An 18,593-nucleotide genomic window follows, 5' to 3' on the forward strand; every position below is an offset into this window, starting at 1 on the left:
GTCCCATCAATCAAACACACGCCGCTGTGTGATTCTCTGTCTCTCCACTTCTCCCCTGACACCCTCACTAGCTGACGGTCACACCCTAGTTTGAATCAACTCCTAACCCCTCCCCCCTCTGTTATATGTAGATCTGCGATGGGAAGGGGGAGCTGAGCAACATGGCAATGGGTCTTGTCACCTTTTTTCCCTGTTTGCTTGGCACTCACCTCACTCCAAAAGATCCACAAACACTTTAGGGGAGGACTGGAAGCTAGGAGTTGTGTTCCCTTCAGCTTTGATTGAAGGGGTGTTTTTCTGTATGTGTGTGTGTGCTCTGTATTAGGACTGCACGATATTGGAAAAAATTGACATTGCGATCTTTTTTTTTTCTGCAATATATATACATGTTGTGATACGAAAAAATCCCGAAAATTTCACCAGTATGTCTTTTACTTCTGCCACATTTAGTTCAGCCCTCTGGCACCCCGCTAGACATCAGATTGGACTCCTCCACTTCAATTTCTCATATGTGACTTTGACACTGCCAATAGGTGGAGAGTTATTTGGGAAAAACAGTATAGTTTCTTAATTAACTTTACAAATGGGCTCTAATGATGTTCAAACGTATGCTTAATCTGCATGATGGAAAATAAACACATATTGTGCATACCACGCTCCCCAGCGAGGCTGACAATGGTAAAACTCTCAAATCAAGCAACTGACGGATTTATGTGTATCTTTGTATGATGTAAGTACAGACAGATCTAGATACTGTAAATTTGTGTGTGTATGTGTGTGTGTGTGAAGCATTTCTTACATTAGGGCATGGACCAGTGACACTAAATTTTTGACTTTTCACCAGCACCGGGGGCTGAGGTGCTGCTAACAACAGGAATAGACACACACAAAGCCGCCTCGTGTCACCTAACACCTGCCTCTCGCATCCGGGCGACATTATGTGTGTTTACATGCAGGTGACATGCAGGCTCTGTGTGCGCAGCAATTATGTGCTCTGTTGAGGTGGTGCACTTGATCAGTTTATCAAACAGCCAAAATAGGCAGCGCTCGTTTTCAGGTTGTGGCCAGCGACTAGTGGGGCTTTGGTTGTTTTATAAAATGATTAAGTGCACCTCTTCACCAGAGCAGATAGCAAACTGATCTCTGTGCATGCAGAGCCTGCGTATCACCTGCTACAAACTCAGAGTATGTAAGAACCCTTAATTTAGACTCAAAATTATGTTAAACCTTTCTTGTCAATTAGTCATGGAAAATGAGAACCTTACCAGTTTTCCTTTTGCGTCAAGTAGCAAATAAGTTGTAGTTATGTGTCTATTGCATATGCGCACATCGCAATGTCATGCTGAAACGATATATTGTGCAGCCCTATTCTGGATGCTTATGTCAACCACCTTCTTCCTTTTCTGACTTCTTCTCCTGAGCCTGCATTGATTTGGTTTCCTTTGTCAATGATGGGAATGAGCACGCTCACCGTACCACCTCATTCTTGCCTCCTTGCTCTGAGTGGAAAAAAGCTATCAGACAAATCAGTTGTTAGGTGCTCAAGTCTGTGCAAAGGACACCGAGTTGAAAGAAATTAACCACAGTCCTACTGCCTATCTGCCCACTGAAGCCAGTCATTCATCCCATACACTTGCATGGTTGAATATCACAAGTCATTTTTTGACAAATTCCCCTCTGTTTCTCTGTAATGCTGGTTATCAGTTTAACCTAGAATGAATATGAGGATGCCACGAGACATTCCAGGTATTTCCAGCTCCATGACTTGTCAGTGACTGCATGGATTTGCATTACATCATTTGACTGGAGGCAGAGGACCAGTCATCCTGTTAGTGGTCAGAGAGCAGCATGAAAAGCAAAATCTTGGGCCAGAGCCAGGATCCCATGGGTGTGTGACACACACTTCTCTGTCACTTCCAACTCTAAGCCTAAATAATGCATTTATTTAGATTTGAAAGGATTGGATCAAATTCAGTAAACGGTGATGCAATACATCCTTTTTTAACTTTATTTTATTTTCCACTACAGTTAATGCCAGTCCTTTCAGATCTACCTGAAATACTTCCTGAGTTTTTTGTCAAGTCACACCTCTCCATTTTTTAGTGAGTGTAGGTTGTAACGGAGCAAGTGGGGAATCCTTGGCTGCATGAGATTTACACCATCCCACTCAACCCTTGATGCATGTCAGCCCTGTCAGCCATTCAGTAATGCTCACTAGGTCTTTTATAATGCAGATTTCTCTTATTTGTTTCAGTAGTACTGGCTTTTTTACTTTGATAATTTAAGATTATGTTCTTGGTCAGAAATTAAAGTGCAATTTTATTGAGACGTGTTTGCGTTCAGCTGATCAGTTTCCTCAGTAAATCAAGAGCACCAGCAGAAAGTTGGATCTCCAGGTCTGAACTTCAATTTCATGTCAATAAGTTTAACAAGACACTGTTAAGTCAGTTTACATCCATTTTTGTACATGTTTTCACAAAGAGGTAAATGTTGTTACTAGTAGAGCCATGTTTCTTTGAAACAAAAAGAAAAGAATCATTTTTTTTAAAAAGTTGATGCAACCCTAGCTAAACCAATACCTGGCACTTTCAGAAACGCTATTCACTTGCTCACAGATATTAATTGAAGAAGAGAAATAAAGAGAAATACCGTGTAATGAAATAACAGGGTAAAAGTTATTAAATGTGACAAAGAAATAGCAAAAAATTGAAAAATCTACAAGTTGTTTATGCTTAAAAGACCTCTATTTGATGTGACTATTCTGTCTCCAGGAGTTTCCTTTCTTCACCTTGACAAGTTTCCCGCCTGGTTTCCTTGTTCACGTCGGTGGAGTGGTCAGCGCTCGCTCTGTCAAACTGCTGGACCGCATACACAACCCTGGTGAGTCGTACTTATACAAACACACACCTTGTCCTTATGTGGCCTTCCATCATCCTGTTGATTAGTATGAGCGAGCTCCTCCATCGACGTCTGTGATGTGAATGTCCACTCCTGTTGCAAGTAAATGCCGTCCATCAACCTCTTGTGTTGAACAGTTTTACCTGTAGATAGTTTATTATCCAGAGAGATTATGATGACAGACCTCAGCTTTGAACCTTTTCTGTGACGTACTGATTCCCTAGTAGGTGAAAGCTGTTCCTGGTTGAAATCATAGGCTACATCTGCAGTTTTCTCATTTTCACTAACAAAATGTTCAGTCAGGCTAACCTCACCTTTGCCAAATATTGTGCGATGGATAGGGGCAACTTTCACCTTGTGGTCTGACTAAAAACTGGCTTTGTGTGGTGTGTATTTCAGTTGAGTGGTGGCTGTGTTTTTGTGCGTGTGTGCTGTTGTGTACTTTGGTGCTGCCCCCTGGAGGCGAGGTGCAGTAGTAGTGCATGGCTCCGGTCTGCTGCTGCTTCTGCTGTGTGGTGTTGTTGGCTGCAGGTGGCACTGTGGTGAGAGGTCGTTCCAAAATGTGGTGGTGTGAAGTGTGCTCTGCTGCCGTGTTTCGTCAAATAGGCTCCTCATCCCTGTGTCCAAATCCTGATGTTTGTGTATATTTCAGACTTTACAGTAGAGGTGGGACCGGTTTGATCCAATATCAGTATGGGGTGCTGATACTGATGCAATTCACTTACCAGATATCATTACCGATCCAGATTACACTTTTTTGTGAATTATAAATATGTGATAATTTAATTTTAAGCACATAGACGAAATATTGTAGCACATAATTAGTAATTAAACATTTCTACAAAGATATCCAATAGTCCCAGAAGTCTAGGAGTTAGCTAGATGTACAGGTGGAGCTTATGCTGCACCATTAGTTTGCAACTGATTGATCTGGTAACATTTGGCTAAGATGTGCTGTGTGGTTTACTATAGCCTTATGTAACCTTACACATAATGCCAACAGCAACAACAAAAATAACAGTCATAATAATGATAATACCATTCAAGAAAAAAGAGCTTTGGTGTTGTCAGATATCCAAATTCAGGTATAGGAATCAGATACAAACTGGAAACAAGTAGATTTGTTCGTCTCTACTTTACAGTAAGACATACATTGAAAGGCAGAGGACATTTGGTATGTAGTTATATATTTTGGAGTTTGTTCAATAGCATTAGCCCTTTAAAGCTGTTGGGTTCTGAGTCTGCTCAGCAGCTGCAATAATTTTGCCCTTTTCTGAATTTAAAGGTGCACTATGAGGACTGATTGACATAAAGACTGTTTAGACTCAATTTATAAAATTGTGGGAAACCACTGAACCACTGAATTTTGTGCTTGTTCCACATTTTTTGTGTGTGTCAGTTGAATCTAAAGGATCCTCCCTTCAATGAAATTTGACATAGTGCACCTTTAATGATCTTTGGGAAGGATGAGTGCTGATGGATGTGGGCTGGGTTAGGTTATGCAGGGTTCTTTTCAGAGGTGCACAGGGGCATTGAAATCAGCTACCTAGATGTTATTCTAATAAAAGTGCACAAAAACATCTTGTGCATCATTTAAATCAACAGTTGTCGTGTCTGAACTGTTGTCTTTTGCTCAGTCACTCCCTGATCCAAATTGCGTGGCTCACAAACCATTCTGAGAAGAGCCCTGTTTGTTGTTGCTATGCCTTGACTGTGACAGATATAGAGGAACATGAAGTGTATGGTAGAGGTAGATTGCTACTGCATGCTCCTTTTCCCCCTTATTTAGCTTCTCTCCTCCTTAAGTCTTTCTAAACAAGGGCTAGGCCTGTATCTTTTGCTCATCTCCTCTTTCCCCCATCAGTGGTTTTCCTTTAGATCGTTTTTGTAGGACTGAATTTAGTCTGTCTTTGCATAGTGACTGTGGAGTGCTGTTGTTGTGTTGTGCTCGTTTGTTAGATTTTTCTCTTCTTTTCTCTTTCTCTCTTTTCTGTACTAACGGTGTGTTCTGGCCCAGCCTTGGGTAACACGCGCTCATACAAACTGCTAGACTGGAATAGTGTCACTGCAGGTATTTCCCCCCTTTTACTGCTCTCACCCACAGGAGCAATGGCAACTCAGCGAAGGCTGGAAAAGAGAGGCTGTCCTCTGGGTGTGCAGCAAGAAGACAAAACTTTGACAAAATAAACATTACATCAACTGAACTGCCAAATGGCTTAGCTGTGCACCTGCAGAGAGATTGGATATTTGTCTGATAGTTTCTGTGTCAAACTGATGAATTCACTGAGTTGCCATTCTCCTTTCTCTAATCTGTGTGAGTGTGTGCTGAGCCAAGTTGAGCATGCGCTGTGTTACCCCCTTCACCCCATCCTGCCTGGCTAGACCCTCCACCCACCCAGCTCCTCCTGCTGCACAGAAGAGCTGCAGCTCTCTCCTGACGTTGTCCCAGTGCTGTTCTAACGCTTCCTCAATCAGCATCGTGGTCAAACCTGTCTAGACCAGAGGAGGTTTAGGAGGTTTACTCTGACAAATAGCCACTGAACTGGGCATGTGCATCCCTAACTCACTGGGCCGTATTCATACTGAGAGAGAGAGAGAGAGTGAGAGAGAGAGAGAAAGGCAGAGGGATGGATGGAAGGAAGGAAGGGAGGATGATCAGAGGGGGGTGATGGTGGAAGTTTAATAAATGAACTGTGACTGGATCAAGGATGAAAGAGGGGAATGAAAGGATAGGAGTTTGGGGAACAGAGGAGTTTGGGTAGTATGTTACTGAAAAGGGGGGACTGTAGTCATACTTCAACTAGGCAAGGCTCTATGGACTGTAGTGAATGAATATGGCCCTTCTCTGCCCATGAGCGTGCACGTTGGTGTGCCTGTGCCTGTGTGACATGCTGCTTCTGTTTTAAAAGGACCCCACTTGTTGGTCTAATATGCCCGACCATCAGTCATTTCTTATTCATCTCCTCAGTTGATCTCCCTTTATCTTGCATTCTTTTCTCCCCCTCTCTCACTAAGCAGCCCAGTTTCTTTCTCTTTCTGGGGCTCTGTTAGCATGTGGCCTTTTCCCGGGGAGTCATGGGGTGCAGCTCAATACTCTAATGTAGCTTCCCCTCTTGTCTTCTTCCAACCAGTGATCCAGAACTACCGAATGAGTGAAATTAAATCCCGACCACTGTAAGGATTTCACTCATCCAGGCTTTTCTGAACAGTGCAAAAGAAATAGAGGTGGTATTTGCAACAAAGCCTCATGAGACTATTGAAACACACCCATGGTTTAGCCTTTATAGGTTGTCCATGAGTATGATGAAGGCTCAATCCCAACTTAAAATGACATGGTTCTTTGTCTCTTCACTTTGTCACCAAGGGCAGGAAACTAGGTTTTTTTGCACACCACGCTGGTGGCTACATCCCAAAGATAAATTCACGAGCCACTTACACTGTTGTACATCAGCTAGTTTTTTTTGTTTGTTTGTTTATTTGTTTGATTTAACAACAGTAGCATCACTAAATGCTGGTTTCGACACCTGCCAAAGAGGCTGGTTTAGTAGACAAATTTGCAAGCCATAGCCAAAATTTATTTCTCACCCTGCCTGTCCCCTGTCTGTCGCTGTGGCTGAAGGAAAGGAGACATGGAGAAGAGAGACCATCAATTTTGGGTCTGAGATAAAGTGCACTTAAGGAAGGCCAAAGAGAACAACACGGACACAAAACTAACCCAACCTCTGACTTTGCCTTCATCATCATCATCATTATCATCAACATCATCGTCATTATTATCATAAATCAGTTCCATTTCCTTGGTCACATTGTTTTAAAAACTGATAGTTGGTTAAGTGGTTTTGGCTTGCTTTGATGCACCATTTAACCCATACGAATCATCAGCAAACACAAAACACTGTACTGTTTGCTCTGTCTCTCTAGTTTCTGGTAAGTCAAGGCAGCCAGTATAGCATGTCAGTTTTTTTGTAAGTGGGCTTTTAATTAATGATCTAAGAACAAGTTACGGTTGTCATCCTCTGTCAGTTTATAATGTATCTATCTTGGGTGGCAATATTAGTTAGGTTTAGTGTTAGCCTTATTGTTCAGTGAGTTTTTGATAGGTAATTCAGTCTCTAATTAAATAATTCAGTTCTCTGAAAGTATATTTGACGTTGTATTTTCTGTTTTGCAGATGAGCCGGAGACTCGGGATGCGTGGTGGGAGGAGATTCGCCAGGAGATCAAATCTCATGCCAAAGCCCTTGGTTGCCATGCTGTGGTGGGATACAGCGAGAGCACCAGCATCTGGTATGTAGATGAGCGCGCACACACACACACACACACACACACAAAAGCTGTGCACAAAAGCTCATATCTTGCAATCTGACTTTGTGTTTTCTTGTTTCTGTCTCTGTTTTTGTCCTATGTGCTCTTTATTTAAAACTGAGCCAGTGATGAGCCAGTTTGCTTAATTTAACACACAGTGTCATTCTACATCTTACTCTGTCATCTTCATTGCCTTTTCTGTTTCTCTCTTCTCTTTTCTCTCTTTCTCCCTCAATCCAGTGAGGAGGTGTGTATTCTGTCAGCATCAGGCACAGCAGCCATCCTGAACCCCCGGTACATGCGTGATGGTTGTCTAGACATCGGAAGCAGTGACCACAGGTTGTTTTTGTCTATGTGTGTTTGCATGTTTAATGTAAATTGTGTGCAAATTTATTTTAATTCCCGGATAGGCTGTGGATACTGATGCTTGACCATGTCTGTTATTACTCAGGTTTGAGGAGCCGTCTCCCCCTAGCTGTGGCTTCTGTCACATCCCCTATGATGAGCTCAACATGCCGTTTCCTGCCCAGCTTACCTACTGCTACCACTGTAGACGGCAGAAGGTCTCTAATACACATCCTTGCTAAATTACATTGAACACCAACTGTTCCAGAATTGTTGGTTTGTCCTGTTTGTAGATGCACTCTGGTGAATAAAGTGTAGATCTTTTTTTTTTTTTTTTCTCTCCAAGGTTCCCGATGTGCTGTTCACAACCATCGACCTGCCACCAGAAGCAGCTGTCACAGGGCAGGGCTGTCTTATACAGGCCAGGTAAAATGCATTGTCATTAAACATTCAAAGGTTTTTGTAGAATTGATGATGATCTTGTTGGTGTATGGTCATTAAAAATAAATGAATGAATGAATAAACACATTCATACTTTTATACATGCATACATATATACATAAATAAACAGAAATGTTCAAAACCAAATGTTTCATTCCAAGATATACAGCATTTGCAAAATCATGTCATGTATGGCTACAGCAACTCAGTATTGAATTTTACTGAAGTTGTTTGCTATCTTGAGCCCTTTCCTAACAGAATAGTAATATTTGTGTAATATAATCAGTTTTGTTTTGCATACATGTCTTGGGATTTAACAGTTTATATGTATGTGATCAGAGAGTTAATGAAAATGTCTTTCATTGTCTATTGTCTCACAGGCTTTGTCGTCTAAAGAAGAAGGCCCAGGGTGAGGTGAATGCGACGGCCATCTCCAACCTGCTGCCTTTCATGGAATACGAGCTGCACACTCAACTGATGAACAAACTGAAGCTGCGGAGCATGAATGCTCTGTTTGGCCTACGAATACAGATCAGTGTCGGCGAGAACATGCTGTTAGGCCTGGCTGTACGTTATTGACCTTTTTGTGTGACTGTGGGAAGTCTGCCACATATGTGTTGTTTTTCTTTTTTTGTTTGTTTGTTTTTACAGCATAGCAAAGTGTGTATTTGTGTGTTCAGTCTGCCACAGGAGTGTATCTGACAGCCCTGCCTGCACCAGGAGGGATCCAGATCGCGGGGAAGACTCCCGGTGACCTTAGCAACGAGCACCACATCTTGGCCATCCAGAAACGGATCAACGACACCATAGCCAAGAACAAAGAGCTCTATCAAATAAACCCGCCGGTGAGACACACCAGCAGAGGATAAGCATGTTCAGTAACTTAATCCATGAAAGACAGGTTCTGTCTTTCAATTTGCTAAGTGCCCCTCATTACATGATACTGGATTTCATTGCTCAATAGATCTATACAGTGCTTTATTTTAACACTAGAACAGCCAAGGTGTCATTAAGTGTCAGGTGAGGCCCTTTAACAGAGAAAAAACAAAGGAATAATAAGCATGTAGCACTTGTTTCAGCCAAAATATCAGATTTATCATTGCAATATTTAGCTCAGGACATCTGCTCAGATGTCCTGAAAAGGAAAATAGTAATCTGATATATATTTTTTGGCTTTGTTTCAGGTTATTTTAGAACCTGAAGCAATATTCACATATGTTGTGGGTTCACAGATCACTGATGATATTGATATCTCTGGATCTTTAGGCCACTGAATTATGCACATTTTAGGTATTATAGAATTTTTTTCAGTTTAAGTTTTATGTTCATATGTACATATTCCAGTATGTATGATGATTGTTTTCAGTGTTGAAAAGACAGTTTGATTAATTGTTGCTTTGACTGGTGGAAAAATTATTCTAATTGAGATAATCAGTCAATAGCTTTAGTCACGTAAAAATTTATGTAAAAATTCATGTAAAAATTCCAAATATTGCTGATTACAGCTTCACTAAGATCACAAAGATGTGAAGATATGCTTACTTTTCTTCATTCTCCATCATTATGAAATTAACACTTTTGTGGCTGCTGGTCTAAACAAATAATCATTTTTGACACTTTATAGACAAAATTATTCATTGAAAAAAAAAAACTGACAGATTAATTGATCATGAAAATGCAGCCATAATTGTTTTACACACACAGATATTGTTTAGATTGTTGTAATTCAGTGCCCCAGTAAGAGGCCAGCAATTACCTGGAAAGTCTTTTTTTTTTTTTTTTTTTTTTTTTTTTTTTAAGATATGATAGACTCTTGGCTGTCCCAGTGAATAAAAGCATGTCTGTACAGAATATGATCTGTTCTCTGTGCATCATGATGAACTTATCCCTCTTGTCTCTCCCTGGTCATTAAAGAAATTATTTGCCCTGGACCCCGAGGTGTTCCACGGCATAAACATGGTACTGAGCATGCCCACTTCCAGCTGTGAGACACAGCAAAGCATGACAAATATTTCACAATTCTAATCACAATTCTCTGCCAGCTACACTCTGTATAACAGCTCTTTACTTGGGACGTTGGGGAGCAGGACAACGAGTGTAACCCGCACCTGAGTCACCGCTCGAGGGCAGCCTACTTTAGACTCATTATTCATAGGCTTTTATATCTGTGTAATAATGTCTCTAATACAACCATCTACCTTCATTTCACACACTCACCCATTTTTGTTTTCACGGTGTGAGTTTTTGCCACTCCTCACTTTTCCAGAACCATATTCAGATTAACAGTAACCAAGTACGTCTCGTGGTATGATGGGGAACTTATGAGTGCGAGCATGTGGTGTATATTAACATAGTCATCCTACTAGCCGTGACACATGTGGGACGCAGCTGAGTAAGGGTTGATTTGGTGTTCCCTTTAATTTCCAGTCAGCTCAGCTCTGGCATCCCTTGTTTGCAGGAGCTGACAGAGGAGGCAGTGGGTTCTCCGATCCCTGAGCCCAGACAGCGCTCCAGACTTTTCCGCTCACACTCAGAGAGCTCAGACGAGCTGTCAGAACTGGATCTGTCCCACGGCAAGAAAGACGCCTTCGTCCTCGAGGTGTGCATGTATACAAAACAACGTGTTTGTACGCCACTCATATTTAAACAATCTAATATTTTAATATGCTTGCTGTATTTTCTGTAGATTGATGACACAGACGCTGTGGAGGACATCCACTCCCTCCTTACTGATGCCCCTACCCCTACTGGTATGCTCCACACTTTCTTTGGTAGTGCTAATGCTCATGTTCAGTTACCTCTTGATTGGGGTCAGTGCTCTAAAGAATGCTATAATTATTTTACTTCCTGTCATTTCTCTTCCCTTCATAATTCTATTTCTGCTTTTCTGTCCCCAGGTTTCTACAGCTGTAACACAGAGATCATGCCTGGGATTTACAACTGGACTTCAGGACTACAGGTCTCTCTCTATAATACAGTGTTGCTTATGTCACAGATTATACATAATAAACCCTCCCTCATCATCACAGGTTATCCTAATCAGAAGTATTTTTGTTTTGTTATTTAAAAAATACTCTTTTTTTGTTGCTGTCTTTCAGATGTTTACATCAGTGAGGGTCTTTAGGTTGAGTAACGCCAATCTTACTAATCAAGGCCTGAACAAGATCTTCACCGACCTGTGTGAGAACCTGCTAAAGGTAAAATATCATTGCAACATCCTGAAGAAACATTCCTTTCGGTCGTGCATGGCGGATGAAAGAGAGCTGTGTACTGTTTGCCGCAGGATGGATTGTAGTTGTGTTTTGAAACTGTTCAGGAGTTACAAGCCTGTGATGCACTGTTTGTTGCAGAGTTTGTACTTCAAGCTGCGCTCCATGATTCCCTGCTGTCTTTGTCATCTCAACTTCACCGTAGCAGTGCCAGAGGAAGAACTCATACAGGTGACAGTCATTATGAACACCGTATCACTGTACCTCTGACTCTGAAATTATGTTGCAAACATAGTTGATAAAAGTAGCAATAACACCTCTTGTGGATTCCCTTACTTCCTCCCACTCTCTGCTGTATCTTCCTGTGCCTCCCAGGTTGCAGTGACAGCGGTGGCCATGACTTTTGATAAGGACCAGAGTCAGGAGAAGCCAGGAGACAGGGCCATGACCAAAGGTATGGCCCTGGCCTTGTGACTGTAAACCGAGTAAATCATTCCAGCAAACATCACTTCTTTTGTAGTGTGAGCCTGAGATGTGGCTAATTCACCTCTGTGTTTGTGTGTGTCTGTACGTTTCTGTCTTTCAGGAGGCAGTGAAAATGAAGAGCAGCTGCAGTTTCCCCTGGAGCTGTGTGCAGAGTCGACGTCCGCCAACAATCAGCCGTCAGCCAAAATCCCAGGTAGCACTTAACCTTTCACCGTTACTCCCTCACTCCTCTGCCGCCCTTCACTAACAGGCAGTGCCCATCTCCTCCACTAACACCTCAGGTACAGTCTCTCTACTCACCCCGGCTGCAAAAATCTACCAAAATCATCTCATTACGATACCTCCAGCAGGTAAATAAATAGCAGTGTCTCGTAGCCCATAGTGTAGTATTTGTGCAGTGAATTTAGATTAATTGATCTATATTCACTGATTCACTCCTCGGTAACCAGACATAGTAACTAGAGCTCCCAGTAAGTACAGACAATGGGTGTATCCGAATTCTCTCTGTAAAATAAAAAAATAAATAAATAAATAAAAATAAAAAATTGGATAGGTGATTTGTCATGGATAAATCATTGAAACTGAGATTGTGCTCTCAAAAACAAATTCATCAATTCTGTATGGCTGCCTTGAGTTTGTTTAAAAGTACCCAAACTTAACAGCAGAATTCCATAATAGATTATTGTATTTTAAAAGATTTGTACTCACGATATAAAGGATAAACCTATAACATCATCACTTTTTTTGTTAATTCCCTCCTTTTTTCCTCTTCTTCTCCCTTGAGCACTGTAGGACTGTTTGTTTTAGATCGTAGACAATGATGCATGCTTGTTGTTACTTCCATACCTTGGTTACTACTAAGCTTGGCTGCATATGGATTTTGGATATGCAGTGGCTTTATATTTTTCAAATGATATGTGGTAGATTGTAAGTAAGTACACTTTATGTAGGCAGTGCAGTTGCAGTTTTCTCCTGTTTGAAGAGTCACGTCAGTACCAACTGTTGTTGACTTCATGATGCATTGAGGGACATTCAGTTTTTCTAAAACGTGTCCTATGGGACCTTCCCATTCTCCCTTTAACGTTTCTTTCACCTGTGTGACCTTTTCAAGCGACATCAACAAGAAAATGAAAAGGAAAGGAAAAGTGCTGCCTGTTTAAGAGAATTTGGATGCACCCTGGAGCATTTTTATCTATATGATATTTGAATTTCGATAGAGTAGTAATTGTTTTGTTTTGTTTTGTTTTTTTGAAGTATGGGGTTACCCTAGTGACACAGGCACTGGGCTGAACGATAATTGCTTGCCTTCTGTCAAGTGTGCAGGTAGATTTTGTTTTGTGTGTGTTGACAGGTCTCCAGGAGAGTACCAATGTCTCATCCAGAGGTAAGCTCTCCCCTCGTGCACCACGGCCTCACTCACCTGCTACCATAACTACTACACTGCCCTTTTTGATTTCTCATCCTTTTGTCTCGGAGAGAGTTATCCTGCACTGCTCCCAGACCTCATCCACTTTTGTTCTTTTCTGTTCTTCTGTTCGTTTGTTTGTTTGGTTTTGTTTCTTTTTTTTTTTTTGGTCCTGTGTGTGTTTGTTTTTTTTTTTTTCTCCCCGTTTATTTGTTGTTGTTGTTGTGTGTGTATGTATGTCTACGTGTGTGTGTGTGTGTGTGTGTTGGTGTGCTCTGTGTGTGCGTGTGTGTTCTCTCCAGCTCCCTCCGTTGATTACGGTTCCTTTGCAGACAGATGCAGCACCTGGCTAGAGCTGCTTAGGCTGAAAGCTCACACCATAAGACGAGGATCAGTTAAGACAAGTAGGAGGACACAGTCTCTAGCACGCTCTGGTGATCATACCCACATTTACAGCACACAGACTCATAAACAAACACGCACACATGCTCGCATACACTCACACACCCCTCCATGCATGCCGCTGGGGGGCGGAGCATCGTTAAATCAAGCACCAGCTTAAAAGCTAGAGTGTGAAAGTTGAAGCCCCGCCCCTCAGAGGGATCCACATCCAATCAGCGGCTTGGCTCTCGAATCCCTGTAGCCGTGGTGACCGTGATTATGGACGAGGTAGAAGGAAGTGATTTTTCCCGCTCAGTGTCTAACCTCTTTCCCTCCCTAGGCACTTGTTTAGATCTTTAAAGGCTGGATGGGTCGCGGCAATGTGGTGACAATTGCTGCAGGAACCCCCTCAGTTTCTCATTGCCCTCGCCTTATTGTGTCTACTTAGTAGATTGGTTTGTGATTGGTTTGTGTAATAGGAGTTGAAATGGAGTGCAACCCGTGGTTTCCCCCAGTTCCCTAGTAATATTTTTCTTACAATGTAAACTCGACATTAGAATATGACCATATTCCTGTCACCTATCCAGTCCTTAGAGGGCTATACAAATGCTCTAACATTTCACATCTTTGATCCTGCAATGTTGAAAATATACAGCTCAGTAAAGATCCCGGCGGGGGAGGATGCTATTCTGCAAGATCTGGTAATATCCCAGTCCTCTGTACAGTAAGTGAAAACTGCAATCTAATGTGTTTAAATTGGCTCTGAAGGTTCCTGGTTTTCATGGATGTAAGCAGCACCAGACAACCTTGCAGTAGGAGATGGAACATCTTTCACACTCTTGCTCGTGTACATGTGCCCAGCTCAGCTCATAGCTGTCTCTGTCCGTCTCCATTTCTCAAGCCTCTCACAGATATAATTACAATATAAATACTCTCTCATGCACCTCACCATATCCCAAATACTGTATTCACACTTGTAAAACATACACAGCTGTGCCCAGGTCTGTCTGTCTGTCTGCAGACACTGTTATAACTGTCTTGTCTGTTTGCCGCAACTGCATGACGTGCATGGCAGCACATGCTTTCTCATGTGGCGGTCCTGCCGCCAGGCCGCCACACTACTGCACATTAAGTCACAAGTGTATCTAATACACACAGATATTTGTAAGCACACACACTCACTCACACTTGTGACTCCTGCTCTACAAGCGCTCCCAGGATTGCCTTCCACACACTGCACATTTGGTCCTGCTTCATAGTTCATATCTGTGTTAGTTTTTATTATTTTTGAATGTTTTTTGGTGTCTCCATTCCCTCTTGTCTCTGCCCCTCGCTCTGCTTCCTTTCTTCTCTCATCCTCCTTCTTGTGTGCCTCCTCTCTACTCTTCTCTGCACCTATAGTCTCATCGTCAGAGCGCTGTAGTCCACTGCCCGAGGGTCGCTCCCGCTCGCTGCGCTCCACCCGCTCGTTCGGTGGCAGCTCTGTCACTGTGGTGAAGATGACGCCGCTCTCTTTCCTTCCTGGAACACGCATCGTTAAATACCTTGGGATCATCAACATGTTCTTCATCAGAGAGACAACGTCGCTACGAGAGGTAGAAGCACTACTGTTCCAATAGCTCCAATCTCATCAGCCTTCAGGACATCTGACAACCCCAGTGCAGACATGCATGTATATGTGGAACTTGTGTGTTTGTTTGGCCTCTGCAGGAGGGCGGTGTGAGCGGTTTTCTCCATTCATTCATAGCAGAGGTGTTTGCAATGGTTCGAGCCCATGTAGCAGCTCTGGGTGGCAATGCAGTGGTTTCGTACAGCATGAAAGAATGTGTGTTCATGGAGAATCCCAACAAGAACCAGGTACACATGCACACTTATTTCATTTTCATCTGAAAGTTATACATGTTAGAGAGATAAAGCTCTCAACATTTACCTCTTCACAGTGTTTGTGAATCAGGCATCCACATACCCGACAGCTAATAGTCTTTCTGTGCAGTTTATAATATTCTCTGTCTTGATTTCTCATCCAGGCTCAGTGTCTCATTAATGTAAGCGGTGATGCCGTCATCTTCGTCAGGGATACAGACCAGGAGGCCACCCCCGCTCAGATGAACACCGGCCAAACCTGCAATAGCGGAACAGATGGGGCTACATGAAACTGAAGCACGAACCAGCAGGCTGTCTGCAGGAACACTCTCTTTGAGTCTTGCTGTCCAAATATGAGTGATTTATGTCTGCCTTAAGACTCCTAAAGGTTCCAAAGGTTAGGGCACAACCTAATTCAGAACAAGTGCACACATGCACACAATAAAACATGCAGGCTATAGTAGTTTAGGAGAGCAAGATGTTTCTCTTTGTGTTTTTTCTTTTTTTTAAAGAGAGCATTTCTGCAGGAGTTACTGACATGGCTGTCTGGGAATTTGGTCTTTTGAAAATACTTCACAGCTTTTCGGTTGGAACCATAACAGCCAAATATTCCCTCTCCAGCTAACCTTTGTCTGTGTATTACAGCCGTCCAGAAGGGGGCACCCAAAGTTATGTTGCCATCCATTTGTGTGTGGACTGTGTTGCATTCCACTGGTGATGCTTTAGGCAGCTAAGACCAATCTCTGTCCATCCACAGACCATTAGAGTCACTAAATAGCCAGGGGCACATTGGTACAGCATTATGAATAATTTAATCGATTAGATATCCCTCAATTTAAACGTCTGCTTTACAGCGACATTGAAAGATTAAATGCCCATATGTACATCTCAGCGTGGCCAGACAATGACTACGAGTTGAGTATTGAGGTATATTGTTTGTTTCACCTTGGCTTGTGCCATGTTTTTTTTTTTTTTTTTTTTTTTTTTTTTAAATGGAAATCCACTCTAAAATGGAAATTTTTTAAGCTGTGATCCAAAGAATTTAGACAAATGAGTGACCCCATCTTGCCATTAGTATTTGACAGTGAATTGGTGGCCAAGTCTTAAAATATTTGCTTTAATACTCCCAGATGAGATTGAACTCTTGTTGACAATAATGGATCTGATTTAGAACAAGTACCTTGTGCTGATGGACAATCATACTTGACTCTGTCAACCAGTATCTGATTACAACTGGAACTTCTCCAGAAAGTATCGAGTAATGACATCAGATCACAGTGTTGTTTCTACCTTTTTGATTGACTTAATTTACATACATGGAGCCTATTATAAACAGGCCCAGATGAAAGGCATTATATGCAAATTTTATTTTTCAGGTGGAATTTTCCTTTATGACAAACCAGGACAAACCAGCCATTACAGTGTAGTCCAGTTACTGTACTTGAGAAATGATAACTTGTAGAAATTTGAATTTTAAAATCGTCCTTTTCTTGAAATGTTAACCCACATGTGTCTGGCACGAGTGTCAGATGTGTGTAAGTGGAACGGACATGCAATGTTAGCCACATAATGTTGCCTTTTTTGAGTGTAGTACCAGGGATATTTCATAGGATAATGACATTCAGAGGGTATCATATTGAATGAATAAAAACAACTGTAGATATAGTAGCAACTAGATGGTTGATGCTCCATCTGCTGCTTTATAACCTGCACCTCTCCTAAATGACAACTCCAAAACAGAAGGTTGAAAACACAAAGGGGAGCATAGAGCAGTGTTGAACTTCACTTCCATTTGCCAAGGTCCAGCATCGTTTTTATGGCACTAATTTTCTCAATCATAGTCTTGCTGTGTACTACTGATCTGTCCACCTTCAACATCGATGCCCAGTGCTGGAAAAAAAAAAAAGACATCTAGTAGTAGGTGCCACAAGAAATGTTATTCATGTAAATGTTCTCTAAAAATCATATTTTAGTATTTTTGTAATGATCTGAAATTATATTGGTGAACTTGCTGCTCATTTTGCATGTGCAATGAAGTCCTGATGTTTTGACTCATATTGTGTCAGAGGAGTAGCCTAGTGGTACCCTGAGTTTGTGATCAGTTTCCTATATTTGTCTATAAAACTTGAATGTACTGTACATACTTAGATCCAGATGCTTTCTGAATAGCAGCATGCAGACACTTATTGCCATGATTCTTTATGGTTGACTGTCAAGTCTTGCACAGTAAACTCAGTCAAACCAAGAAGTGTACACTTGTCCTTTCTTACGTTTAGGTATATTTTGTGTTTGCTTCTACCTGCTTTATTATATAGTCTGCATCAGGCTGAGGTCACTATACATTGTGACATCCTTCACACAGGCAGAGAGTAACTGAATGTTGTGAAGCATACAATAAAAAAAAGATCTTCATTTGCCTCAAGACGAATTTTTTCCTTCACATATGAGTAATGTGTCCAGAATTTTCTTGGACTAAGGTAACCAAAGGCAGGTGACCTATATTTCCTCAGCCAGCAGCAAAGATAGGGAATTTCTCAGAAAACAATTAAGAGTGACAAAAGGGAATAATACTGTGGACTGCATTATTCCTGTATCGCTGCAATTAATTTCTCTATATGAAGTCAGCTTTGGTCAATGTGAACTTTTTTGCACTTTAGTGGGATATGCATGTTTGGATGGCAATAAATAAATCTAGTTTTCACCATCGTCCATGCAAGAAAATCTAAAGTTATGTGCAGGAAAGCGTTCTTATGATTATGCTGATTTGCAACATTTAATGAAAAGGTATTTAAAGTTGCAGCTACGCAAATCGTTCAGATATGTTGGAAACATTTGCCAGTGCCATGGTTAACCAGATGGGGGCGTGCGCGGTAGGGTCAATGTCAAACATGCGTGGTCCTTTTTTGTTTACATTTGTAAATGGATTTTTCACTTATTCCTGGCATGTTAAATATGAACTCAAATTTATCGCTCATTACGTATCAGTGTGTTATCAAACGTATGAAAATATGTGCACGAGGTTGTACGGAAATCTTAAATCATGGCGTAATTGGTGGCTTCAAACAAAAGCATTTATCCAGCGTTAAATGATCACATGTTTTTGTTTTTGTTTTGTTTTTTTCCATCGGTTGTCCTGGCACATCTAGGTTCAAACTCTCGCGAGTGCGGTTTTGGTTCAGGTCGGTGCTAAGATGGGACGGAGTCTGGCGCAGATGTGCTGAATTAAGCGCGCATGTGCGAGAGAGCGCGACTTTCGCAAAT

The 18,593-nt window shown here is 41.7% G+C and overlaps 1 protein-coding gene across 5 annotated transcripts in view; it reads left to right on the plus strand.

Moving 5' to 3' along the window:
• c2cd5 (C2 calcium dependent domain containing 5) overlaps window positions 1-17,577 on the plus strand; it is a 27,241-nt gene extending 9,664 nt beyond the window's left edge. The window contains exons 11-31 of one of the 5 annotated variants that reach the window (XM_030052764.1): window positions 2,772-2,880; window positions 7,070-7,184; window positions 7,443-7,541; window positions 7,654-7,765; window positions 7,894-7,973; window positions 8,369-8,555; window positions 8,669-8,833; window positions 9,903-9,947; window positions 10,447-10,587; window positions 10,675-10,738; window positions 10,886-10,947; window positions 11,087-11,185; window positions 11,339-11,428; window positions 11,573-11,651; window positions 11,784-11,876; window positions 11,965-12,033; window positions 13,035-13,067; window positions 13,391-13,492; window positions 14,871-15,064; window positions 15,180-15,326; window positions 15,497-17,577. In XM_030052764.1, coding sequence (XP_029908624.1) covers window positions 2,772-2,880; window positions 7,070-7,184; window positions 7,443-7,541; window positions 7,654-7,765; window positions 7,894-7,973; window positions 8,369-8,555; window positions 8,669-8,833; window positions 9,903-9,947; window positions 10,447-10,587; window positions 10,675-10,738; window positions 10,886-10,947; window positions 11,087-11,185; window positions 11,339-11,428; window positions 11,573-11,651; window positions 11,784-11,876; window positions 11,965-12,033; window positions 13,035-13,067; window positions 13,391-13,492; window positions 14,871-15,064; window positions 15,180-15,326; window positions 15,497-15,622 — 2,211 coding nt within the window. In that variant the 3' untranslated portion in view covers window positions 15,623-17,577. Of the gene's footprint in view, window positions 1-2,771; window positions 2,881-7,069; window positions 7,185-7,442; window positions 7,542-7,653; window positions 7,766-7,893; window positions 7,974-8,368; window positions 8,556-8,668; window positions 8,834-9,902; window positions 9,948-10,446; window positions 10,588-10,674; window positions 10,739-10,885; window positions 10,948-11,086; window positions 11,186-11,338; window positions 11,429-11,572; window positions 11,652-11,783; window positions 11,877-11,964; window positions 12,034-13,034; window positions 13,068-13,390; window positions 13,523-14,870; window positions 15,065-15,179; window positions 15,327-15,496 lie in introns of all 5 variants that reach the window. The other 4 variants (XM_030052766.1, XM_030052767.1, XM_030052765.1 and 1 more) reach the window with 4 other exon arrangements.
• Window positions 17,578-18,593: the final 1,016 nt, after the last annotated feature.

The sequence above is a fragment of the Myripristis murdjan genome, chromosome 6, assembly GCF_902150065.1.
Source record: "Myripristis murdjan chromosome 6, fMyrMur1.1, whole genome shotgun sequence".
NCBI classification, from domain to species: Eukaryota; Metazoa; Chordata; class Actinopteri; order Holocentriformes; family Holocentridae; genus Myripristis; species Myripristis murdjan.